At 35.0% G+C, this 12,564-nt stretch overlaps 1 protein-coding gene across 1 annotated transcript; it reads left to right on the top strand.

The window, feature by feature from the left end:
* Window positions 1–3,524: 3,524 nt before the first annotated feature.
* On the top strand, window positions 3,525–12,225 carry clic1 (chloride intracellular channel 1). The gene is made up of 7 exons (XM_074612735.1): window positions 3,525–3,664; window positions 3,884–3,949; window positions 6,910–7,019; window positions 7,322–7,447; window positions 7,848–7,954; window positions 8,452–8,633; window positions 8,757–12,225. Exons 2-7 carry the CDS (start codon window positions 3,908–3,910, stop codon window positions 8,916–8,918), a joined length of 729 nt encoding a protein of 242 aa, XP_074468836.1. The 5' UTR covers window positions 3,525–3,664; window positions 3,884–3,907; the 3' UTR covers window positions 8,919–12,225.
* Window positions 12,226–12,564: the final 339 nt, after the last annotated feature.

Raw genomic sequence — 12,564 nt, 5'->3', positions numbered from 1 at the left:
ATTTTTTTTTACATTTGCTGACATCCTCTCCTGTTTTCAATCCTCCCAGAGTTCAATGCGACGGGGTCGCTGACCCTGCACTTCCGCGGCTGCCTGGACACAGACCTGTGTGGGAGGACGCTGACCGGCAACATCCTGGGTGCCGGTTACACTGGCAGCTTCTCGTGTTGCAGAACAAACCTGTGCAACGGAGCCACTTCAGTCCAGCTCTCTCTGACTGTGGCCCTCTGCGCTGCCATCCTGTCCTCTCTGTGGGGCTTTTGGGAGTTGTAGTTTTACATGATTTACATGCCTCAGATACTAATTGCACTTATTCTGTTGTTATGAAGGGATCATTATAAATCAGAATACTTTACTATGTGATATAATTTGTCCTATTTAGCCTACCATGCATTGAAGAGATCACTTTAAAATCCATGAAACACCTTTAAAATAAATCATGACCTGTTCTTCTGCCTCGTGTCATTGTCATTATTCAGTATTTTCAGTATTTCACCAGCAGAATTTAATTCCCAGCAGCATGAAGAGAGGTTTGGGAATGTTTTTTAGAACTTCATGTTGTGAGATAAAATAATAAATGCTTTATTTATGGGTCGCTAACTATTTCTTTAAAAAAATATGACTAGTTGGCATAAGAAGCTGTCATTGTTCACAAAGACATACAACAGGTCAACAGGTTTGTGTGCTCTTAATATGCAGAGCTTGTTTTGTAAGGAGGCTCAGTGCTGTGACATGTTGTCAACACTTTGCAGCTACAGTCTACAATGCACTATTGTTTTCTCCACAGACAACCTGATCCAATTAATCATCTTTCACCGCCCTACCTGCAAGTCATTTAAAAAACCAAGGACGCCCTCTAGTGCACTGTGCACAACCAGCAAGCTTTAGACACTATATTCAATGTTTTTAAATGAGGGGAAAAAAGTCAGACTCAACCAAAGTATGTGTAATATAATATTAGTAAAGAATATGTACTAATAAAATAAGAACCTCGTTAGTCGCTGTTGCACAATTTAGATATCTCAAAGTTTTAAAGTCCCTCTAACTGGCTTGCTTAGATTGTTTACCATTCAAACAAAATTTAGTTGCACCCAATTATTCACAAAATCCCCAACTTTATCAAAAACATTGAAAGAATATGCCACTTAAAATTTAAATAAACAAAAGACGAGATTGCAATACATTATGTAGATCATTATTTTTCCTTAATTTGAGTGAGTGCATTTCACATTAATTGTCTACTTTCTCAAAGTTCATTCTTGACCATGGAAACATCTCGACCAATAAATAAATGAAATAAAATAGAATAATAAAATCTTAAAATCAAACTAAACTAAATTAAAACTGAACCGAAAACTGTAAATGAAAAAAAGTAAGTGGACCATATGTTAAGATTTTTGCCAGTCAATTCTTATTTGTTTGTGGTGTTTTTAAATAGTCATGCAATTTAATTGATCCCAACAAAGAAACATCTGTGACGACAAACCCCCGTGAGAGATTTTTTTCATCACATTGAAAAATAAAAGCTCTCATTAGAATTACATTCTCACATGGTCTCGCACGGGTTAAATAGATAAAACTATCCTCAAACTGTCCCCTGGAAGATCCTCAGTTTGGGCTTCCATGACCGGGAACACACTGAATCTGAATTAAGGCTTTGACTGTCAGTGTTACATGCTCATTGGTTTGACAATCCAGCAGGATTTCCCTCACAATATTGATTTTCCAGGTTTTTGGACCAGACTCCAGTAGTTTTCCATGTCTTGTTTGTCCTCTTAGAGCAGCAAGTAAAGTAAAGCTCAATATGTCCCTCTGCTGGCTCTTTACTATACTGCAGTAGCCACATACAGTTCAGCAATGTGATGAATTTCAAAATAAATAAAAATATTCCTGTAAGTTTTGTTTACATAATGAGACACTTTTGAGGTATCACATACAAAAGTGTACATATTGGGGAGAGGGCACACATAAAGAAACATTAACACTGCAGGCAGAAAGACCTCCGGATAGGCTAGTTCTTCTTCTTTTTCTTCTTCTTCTCCTTTTTTAATACTTTATTTCAAAAGTTCAATACAACATAATCACATGTTCAGATTTTTCATTACAATTCTGCAAAAATATTTTACAGTATAAACATAATGTAGAAATAAATTATAAATTATTCAACAAATAAACTGTAAGGAAAGGAAAAGATGAATAAAAACAAAACTAAATAAAAAACAAACAAACAAACAAAGAAACAACATTTGAGGTCTGCTAAACAAATGGAATAAATGTGAAATGTCTAAACAATTTAAAAGTTTTAGTCAATTTAGAATTTTGAGTTTTAAGTTATCAATTATAGTCAAATATGTTTTAAATCAGTATCTTCAAAAATAAAAAAGGAGGGTATTCTTTTATCATCTTCTTCTTCTTCTTCTTCTTCTTCTTCTTCTTCTTCTTCTTCTTCTTCTCCATCTTCTTCTTTTATTTCAAAAGTTCAATACAATATAATCGCATATTCAGATTTTTTCTTTTTTTTTACAGTATAAAAATAATACAAAAATAAATTATAAATTATACAACAAATAAACTGTAAGGAAAGGAAAAGATGAATAAAAACAAAACAAAATAAAAGAAAAATTGGAATAAATAAATTTAATAAATTTGAAAAGTCTAAACAATTTAAAAGTTTTAGAGATTTTAAAATTTTGAGTTTTAAGTTATCAATCATAGTCGAATATGTTTTAAAATCAGTATCTTTAAAAATAAAAAAGGAGGTTATTCTTTTATCTTCTTCGTCTTCTTCTTCTTTTTTATTTTATTTCTTCTTCTTCTTCTTCTTCTTCTTCTTCTTCTTCTTGTTCTTCTTCTTCTTCTTCTTCTTCTTCTTCTTTTTTAAATACTTTATTTCAAAAGTTCAATACAATATAATTGCATGTTCAGATTTTTCATTACAATTCTGCAAAAATATTTTACAGTATAAAAAAATATTTAAAAAAATTAAAATTAAAAAACAAATGGAATAAATTTGAAATGTCTAAAAAATTTAAAAGTTTTAGTCAATTTAGAATTTTGAGTTTTAAGTTATCAATCATAGTCAAATATGTTTTGAAATCAGTATCTTTAAAAATAAAATAAAAAAAAATAAAAAATAAATAAATTATCTTCTTCTTTTATTTCAAAAGTTCAATACAATATAATTGCATGTTCAGATTTGTCATTACAATTCTGCAAAAATATTATATATATATATATTTAATATAAAAAATAAATTATAAAATTATAAAAAATAAATTATAAATTATATTAAAGATGAATAAAAAAAATTAAAAAAAAAAATTCATAAATTTGAAATGTCTAAACAATTTAAAAGTTTTAGTCATTTTAAAATTTTGAGTTTTAAGTTATCAATCATAGTCAAATATGTTTTTAAATCATTATCGTTATCTTTTATCCTCTTCTTCTTCTTCTTCTTCTCTTTTATTTGCTGAGCGCTCAGGTCGTCACGCTGTCAGCAGGAAGTGGAGGGGCCATGTGGTTGATGATGATGATGATGATGATGATGAGTGTCGCTGCAGACTGACTGACTGACCGACAGAACGAACTGGGAGGGGAAACTAAGGACCAGCAGCAAACTACAGGCGACAGGAGCTACAGGCGACAACTCTAAAACACTCCCAAAGTAGTAAAGTAGCCTCTGAAGACATTACATAAACTATAATGTTAATGTAGTAGTAGTTTAGGAAGTTGTTTACCAGTACGAGGTTTAATCAGTCAGTTTCTAGCTGAGGGTTTGTAGCGGAAGATGGGCTGGGCTGCTGAGTTTCGATCTCGTTTTCTTCTTGTTTCGTGTTGTAAGCTTTATTTAACAACTTATATATGTTTCCTGTTTTTAAAAAAGGGTTTCCTGCATCAGAAGTTGAAGATGAGCGACACGAATCCGCCCAAAGTTGAGCTTTTTGTGAAGGTAAGTGATTTAAAGTGACATTATGTGACATTATGTTTATTTAAGCTGCAGATAAGGTGTGTTTTGAAGGTTTCTTATCTTATCATTTCATCTGCATTCTCTCTGTATTGTTATTACAAGCTGATAACATATCTTAGGTGACTTTAAAGTCACCTTGTAGGTGTTTTTAAATCACATTACAGCATCTGTTAGTTGCATGTTCAGATTTTTCATTACAATTCTGCATATTAATAAAATATTTTACAGTATAAAAATAAATTATAAATAATACAACAAATAAACTGTTAGGGAAAGGAAAAGATGAATAAAAAACAAACAAAGAAAAAACATTTAAGGTCTGCTAAACAATTGGAATAAATTTGAAATGTCTAAACAATTAAAAAGTTTTAGTCATTTTAGAATTTTTAGTTTTAAGTCATCAATCATAGTCAAATATGTTTTATTATCTTCTTCTTCTTTAATACTTTATTTCAAAAGTTCAATACAATGTAATTGCATGTTCAGATTTTTCATTACCACCTCTGCTGCTGACTCACCTCACAGGCTTATAGCCTAAATGACTAAAGAATAATCTAATTAAATGCACATTAACATACTGGGCAGGCGACTTTAATCTATATTTAGTATGGTAGTATGTCAGGCAGGTTAATCCCTATTTCTTTGAGCTAAAAAACTCTTTTAATACAACAAATATGGCTTCCCAAAAGAACATTAAGACATAATTAAAACATTAAAGATTAGAAAATAAAAACAAGCTAAAAATAAAAGCTAGGATAGAAGTTAAAATTTAATATAACACACAAGAGTAAAAGCTCTAGTGCAGTATATAAGATCATTATCTTGTTTAATAAAAGGCAGCAGCAAACAGGAAAGTGTGAAGTTTTGATTTAAAAGAACTCAGAGTTGGAGTTGGTCCTGCAGGTTTCTGGGAGCTTGTTCCAGATATTTGGTGCATAAAAACTGAACGCTGCTTCTGCGTGTTTAGTTCTGACTCTGGGGACACTTTGTTGTTTTCTCACACACATACGTTTAAATAATGATTCCTCTGTGTGAACATGTGCACCACCCTTTTTTTTTTTCCTCCTTCAGGGGTGAAAGATACTGTTGTTACTTCTCTAAAAATCCTGGTTACTAAAGTCAACCTCTTCAGTGACACTTGATACCGTTAATTAACAGAAATCTATATTTAGTATATGTCAGGCAGGTTTAATCCCATTTTCTTTGAGCCAAAAAACTCTTAATACGACAAATATGGCTTCCCCCTCATGTTCTCACTCACACGTTTAAATAATGATTCCTCTGTGTGAACATGTGCACCACCCTTTTTTTTCCCCCCGTCAGAGGTGAAAGATACTGTTGTTACTTCTCTAAAATGCTGGTTACTATAGTCCGCTTCTTCAGTGACGCTTGATACCGTTAATTAACAGAATATAATGTAGCCTAAGTATAGTTTCATTTGGTAACAGAAAGTAAGTGGCTTCCTGTTTTACTATGACTGCAGGTTTATACTGTATGCTGTTCAGGCCTCGGCACAACCCCCTTAATGGGATATAGAATGACTGAACGTGAAATATGGCTTCCTGCAGCCACACAGGGAACATTTTAAAGCTGTATGATCACTTCCTGGAGCAGCCCTACAAGCTCTACGTGAACGCAAGAATTAATTATGTTGTTTGTAAATGAGCAGCTAATTCAGATTTTCTTAATGGATTAATGCGCTGATTATTTTCTCCATTAATCTATTAATCGTTTGGCCCAATAAATGATCAGAAAATGTTGGAAAAATGTCCATTTAAATGACTTTTAATGTATTGTTTTGTCCAAATCCAAAACTAAAGATACTCAGTTTACAATGTTATAAAATGATGAAAAGCAGCACATTTGAGAAGCTGGAATCAGAGAAAGTTTGTAATTTTTCCATGAAAATTGATAAATTGATTATTAAAATAGTTCCTGGCTAATTAGTCTATCGCCTTAAATGTTTCAGCTCTAATAATTTGGTCTACAAAATGTTAGACATTTAATTTTTCTGTCTTATAGAGCTGAAACTATTGGGTCGATTAATTGATTTGTCGACCGGTAACTATTTTGAAAATCAATTAATCATTGAAGTCATTTAAAAAAATAAAAAAATAACAAACATTACGTCATTGCAGCTTCTCAATCATGAGGATTTTATGCTTTTCTTTATCTTATGTGATAATAAACTCATTATATTTGTGTTTTGGACTGTTGAACGGACAAAATGATGCACTTAAGACTTTACATTATGCTTTAGGAACTTGTGTTTTTTACGCCATTTTCTGACATTTACAGACCAAATAATTAATCGATAAATGGAAAAAAATATTTGGAAGATTAATCAGTAATGACAGTTATCGTTAGTTGCAGCCCTATTATCATATGAGACTAAGAAAAGCAGCAAATCATCACATTTGAGAAGGTGGAACTAGAGCGCTTTTATACTTTTTGCTTGCAGAAATTATTTAAGTGATTATTAAAATAGTTGCAGATGAATTTTCTGAGGATCAATTTATCAAGTTATATTGTCAGCTCAAATTATGCTGTAGAATCAGGACATTTTTGTTATCTCTTTATCTCATTTTCTTTTCTTTCTTTTCTTTCTTTCTTTCTATTGTCATATCCGTAAACAATGTCATAGCTCTGCATGAGGTTTCCAGTGAGTTATAGGTTGATGCTGGATGTGCAGTGATGGTTTTGAGTGCTGACTTTGCAGCTTGGCTAAAGAGTGAAAACTTCTGCTGCACTTTTTCTTTCTCTTCATATCTTTTTATTTAGTTTTTCACAAAAAAAGGAGAGAAAATTCAACTAAAAAAACTAAGTAACAGCCATGGTCCCCATATGTGCCTCTACCCAATGGCACTACATGAGATAAACATGTCAGAAACTATATGAAAAACGTGAAATAAAATAAAATGTTCTCTGTTTTTGTGTCCCAGGCAGGGAGCGATGGTCAGAGCATCGGCAACTGTCCCTTCTCCCAGCGTCTCTTCATGATGCTGTGGCTGAAAGGAGTCACCTTCGATGTCACCACGGTGGATATGAAGAGGTGAAAACACATTCGACCTACGTTTGTGTGCTGCAGTTTTCTACTGGCACAACAGAGGAATGGCCACCTTCTGTTTTAATCAGTAAAAGAACAAGGGGGTGCATTTCATTCAGATATCGAGTGTTAAAAGATACAAAGCGACTCTGGCTTTGATTTGAATGACAGCTGAGGAAGTGTTGTAAACATGAGTAATTTCCTTTTCTTCTTCCCCATCTCTCTCCTGCTATTTAACCCCTCTATCTCTTCTGCTGGATGTCTGTGTCTCTGTTTCTAACGTTCCTTTATTTCCGTCCACCTTTTAGGAAGCCAGATATCTTGAAGGACCTGGCTCCGGGTGCCCAGCCTCCCTTCCTGTTGTACGGCAGCGAGGTGAAAACGGACACCATAGGAATCGAGGAGTTCCTGGAGGAACATCTCTGCCCTCCGAAGTAATCACTCCATACATCTGTTTTACGAATGTTCTTTTTAGACATAACCTATCTTCAGCTTCTCAATTGTGAGGAATTGCTGCTTTTCTTTGTCTTATGTGATCGTAAATTTAATATATTTGGACTTAATTTAACGAAACAAACATTTGAAGATATCATCTTAGGCTTTAGGAGATTTTAAAAAGTAATTTTTCACTCTTTTCTGACATTTTTTTAGACCAAAACAATGAATGGATTTATCAAAAATGATCATTAGTTGCAGCCCTAGTTGTTTTGCTAGTCTCCTACTTTGACTTCTTGTAGTTTTTGTGTCATCCTGTATAAATCTTGTTGGTCTAAGCGTGAATTGTTGTTTGTGATATGATCATAGTGAATCATTATCAACCCCTCTGATGTTTAGATATCCCCGTCTGGCCGCTCGTAACCCAGAGTCAAACACAGCAGGCATGGATGTTTTCTCCAAATTCTCTGCTTACGTCAAGAACTCGAACCCTCAGCAAAACGAAAGTAAGATCTAACATTTCATTGAATTGAATTTGAGTATTTCAAATGGAATAACACTCCTTGCCTCATCCAGACTTTTACATTTCTAATAGATGCTTTTTTTAGTTTTATTTTTGGTGATGTTTTCTGTAACAAACACCGCTGAGCTCCTTCTGTCTTCCTCTGATGGATAGAAAACCAGCAGGGAGCGTCCGAGCTAATAACATTACGGTCTGAGCTTTTCTGCCTCGGTGCAAACAGGTCACCTGCTGCTCTCTGTGTTGGGTGATCTCACTGGAAATGTCACTGTTGTTGGGTGAAAACTGTGTGTGTTTATTTAATCTACTTGCTTTTTTTCTTTTCATTTCATTTCAGCCATTTTAACAAATCAAAACATTAAATTGCATTAGTCTGAAATCAGCTGAGATTTGCATTAGTCTTTTTTGGAGGAACAAACTGTCCCTTTAGCTTTGATTAAAAAACTGTATTTGAATATTTTCTGTGTGTGCACATGTGCTCAGATCTAGAGAAAGGCCTGCTGAAGGCTCTGAAGAAGCTGGACGACTTTCTCGGCTCCCCACTTCCTGACGAGATCGACGAGAATAGCACCGATGAGCTCACTTCCTCGACCCGCCCCTTCCTGGACGGCCAAGAGCTTACTCTGGCCGACTGCAACTTGCTGCCTAAGCTCCACATCGGGAAGGTAATCTTCCGCTTTAAGCTGTGCAGCATGGGGGGGGCCAGGAATGAAGAGATAATAATGTCTAGTGCATGTCTTTGGTTGGAAACTGAATGTTTCTTTCTCATTCTGTTTTCCTCTCTCCAGGTGGTGTGTTTAAAATACCGTAACTTCAACATCCCTCAGTCTCTGACGAACCTCTGGAGGTACCTGAACGCAGCGTACGCCAGGGAGGAGTTTTCCTCCACCTGCCCGGTCGACGAAGAGGTCCACATCGCCTACTCCTGCGTAGCTAAAGCTCTCAAGTAGGAGCACAACAGGATGCACAAGTTATTAAAAAAACACACACATACGCTCACCTGCGCACACCGAGCGTTCACTCTGCAAGCAACGCGTTCGACCCGTTTTCTCAAGAGGCATTCATGGCATCTGCATGGTCTTTGTTTTTGCAGCTTTAAAAGTTATAATGTTAGAACATTCTGATGAGTCGATATAGCTTGTTTACTATCATCAAACTAAACTCATAGGTTTGTTTTTAGAGATGTTTGTTTATGTAGTTTTCCTGTTTTTTTGTTTGCCACGTGGATCAGTTGATATCAGGAGGGAAACAAGGAAGCACAGGAGTCAGATAAGCTGATGTTAAAGCAAACTCTACCTCTGTAGAATGATTGATCACGTTGCTTGCAGGCTCACACACACACACGCACACACACACACACACACACGCACTTAAAACTACAGCCTTGCTTGTGTACAGTTTCACCATCACTAGATACACACTGTAAAGTTGTATCTATTCCCTTCTTGATGTTTTCTACAGTGTATCTTTGTATGGGAGGGGGTGGGGGGGTATTGAACAGACACAAAGCTGCCTACCAGATCAAACTTTCACTAATACCTTGCCAGCCTCGCACAGACTGCTTCACCTCGTATTTTCAGTCTTGTTATAAAGGAAGTAGGTTTTGTTTTTTTAGGGTGACGATGATGTGAACCAGCATCAGCTCGCCAGCCAAAGTGTTGTGGTTTGTCTGTAAACACAGATGCTTCACATTGAGAGAACTTGGCCTTCAACAATTGAGGTTTATAAATATTTGTTTTACTAAATAGATTTCTTATTCTTCATAGTGCTCCTCAGACAGGAAGTGGGGTGCTTTTTTTTTTCGGTAGGCAGAGCTGCAAACAGTTACAGAGACAGGAAACTATTTCAATAGACTCGGGCTTCCCCTTTCTGCGCTCCCACAGCAGGCGTGAAGGATTATTCAAGATTACAGAGCTTGTTTGTGATCCGCTGTCTCTTGCCAACAGTTTATTTTGTTCTGCCTGTCGTGTATGAAGGAAACTGTTTAGTGTCATATGAAAGACAGAGCTCAGATTGTGAGTGTATTGAACTTGCTGTGGATCAAGAAGTTTAAAAAACTGAAAGCACTTGTACTGCCTCCTCTGGTAGCTCGGGCGCACAAGGCCTGTTCTGTTGCATGTTTCCCATGAGGGGGAAAAAACCCAGCAGGAAGTTAAATGTAAACGTGCAAAACTTGCATGTTTTAAAATGGAAATCGCACTTGCAGCTTTAGATTGCCAGCCATTATTACTTAAAGGATAAGGCTGGCAATATTCTATATTTGTTTTATTGTCAACAAATCCCACAATCAACACTTAATGTATGAATTACCCAACCCTGTCTGTGGCCCCTCGGCATCAAGCCCTGACGTGAATCTTTAAAAAATGGGTCACAAATATATAATTTCATTCTTTAAAAAAAATGCAACGTAGTTTCCCAACTTTGCAGAGCACTGTAGTTTTTAGCAAACGTCACTCAAACAGGAATAAATAGCGAATTTGTTGGGGACTGTTTTCTATTTGCTGCAGCTTTAATACATTTATTGCTCTTGTGGGTATTTACAGCAGAAGGACAGTGTATTTGCGAGAAGGCATGGGGACGATATGAAAATTATCCTGTTATCCTGACCAAAATAATTGTGATTCACGATATTATCCCTATAATCATCAAAATATGCTTAAAACTCTTATTGATATCATTCTCATGTAAACAAACAATTAAAAAAATAATACACCCACAGAGCCTTTAGAAAGGTGCCGAATAAAAGTATGGCTTTTCCTTAAAAAAATGATTATAATTGAATTAATTAATTACAAATTTGGTGGGTCCAAAATGAATGTTTTGTTTATCTCTGGAAGATATCTGACGTAACGCTTTTAAGTGAAAATCAATAAGGTAATCATAAATCATAAGATCCCCTCCATAAATAAATGAAAATAGCAACATTGATACAACATTTTTCAAGTCAATCATGTGAGTATATTCAGGATTATCCCAATAATGGATATTCACCATAATCATCTTATTGTGAGTGTCTTTTATTCGCGATAAAATCCTATATCGTCCCATCCCTATTTGGGAGCAAAATACACTTCAGTGCCCACGTTCATCGTAATAAAGGAACATGTCACCTATAGTGCAACGATGTGGCTCATTAATGTGTTTCTAGCTCTAGGGATGGTTTTGGTCTTTTCATGGGATTTGTTGACGATTTGACATTTGTAATGTCACTAGACTTATCCTTGTATTAAACACCTATATTGAGTGACTTCAGGCTGCCAATTAACTGTCATGTCTCCAGTATAGGAATAATCCACTCTTGTTAAATTTGCTAGTCTGAAATAATTCTTGTAAAAGTGACTTGAAATTGAACCGCTGGGGAAGAACTGGAACCAATAACAACCCGTCTTGTCCGACTGTAGCAGCGGCTCGTGTAAAACGGTGTTATTAACTTCACGGCAACTATGCAAATTCACATTTATAGAGCCTGTTTGTAATTAAGTCTACATTTCTACCGTAGGTTTGTTGTGAGCTCAAGATAGCCTCATTATGTGTCATGTCTCTCAGATCAGGGTGAAGCTCTGTTAAAAGGAAAATTAAACCGAAGTGCAATTGAAGCCGATTGAAAAGACAATCTTGTACACAGATTATATATATTAGACGTCCAGCGTGAGCACAGTTGGTTATTTCTCTACATGATTTTAGTTGAATCCTTCCTTGAAGTTTTGATCAAAGAGATGATACTGTATATTTTATACTGACTGAATCGCATCTATTTTCTAAAATTGGTTAAAGGGATCGTGTCTGAATAATTTCAGTGCTGATATATATTTTAGTATTCTCCAAGTGTGGAAGAGTTTTTCACTTCTAACTGTCGGACTAGATACAATTTCAGGGACCATTTAACTTGATATATTCATTAAACTTTCATTAGTTTGTTTTTCACTTCACTGTTTAACTTTTTTTTTTAATCTTTATGTCAGTATTTTCTTTGTTATTAAACTCATTGTGTTTTTGACTTGTTGTTTCCTACCCCCATGAAGTCCTCTACAAATATTTGAACTTGTTTTCATGGCATGTTGTCAAAAACAGTTGCACTTAAACGTCCAGAGGATCAAAACAAACGGTGGTTTGTACACTAAACCAGTGGATTTAAAATAAACAATGAAGACAATCAAACTAATAGCACAGCTAAAAATTGTATTTTGTACTTTTAAAGCCCTTACAAAGATGCTTTTATTAATATCCCAATAAAGAAATATCTTGGTAATAAATCAACCAGTGACAAATGTGTTTTATTTACGTTTGAACCATTATGGAGGATAACAACAACATGGAGATGGTCAAGAAGAAAGCGTACAAAAAAGGTGCAAACAACATTTCTAGTCTGTTTAAGTGGTACGCTTAAAGCTCTAATGATTGTAAACATGATGTCAGTACGGTAATTCAAAAAATAATGTAAACATACAAAGCAAATACACATAAAAAGAAGGCATCTCTTTAGTGTAATTTATTAATGATTAAGTTTCATTAGCATAATTATTGGGTCGTCATTATGGTCATTTGGAGATGCACTGATGCATGGCCCAACTAAGGGTGTTGTTTAAAAAAAAAATG

Source organism: Sebastes fasciatus, chromosome 17 (assembly GCF_043250625.1).
Source record: "Sebastes fasciatus isolate fSebFas1 chromosome 17, fSebFas1.pri, whole genome shotgun sequence".
NCBI lineage: Eukaryota > Metazoa > Chordata > Actinopteri > Perciformes > Sebastidae > Sebastes > Sebastes fasciatus.
The sequence above is the reverse complement of the archived record's forward strand: the minus strand, read 5'-3'. Positions and strand labels throughout refer to the sequence as shown.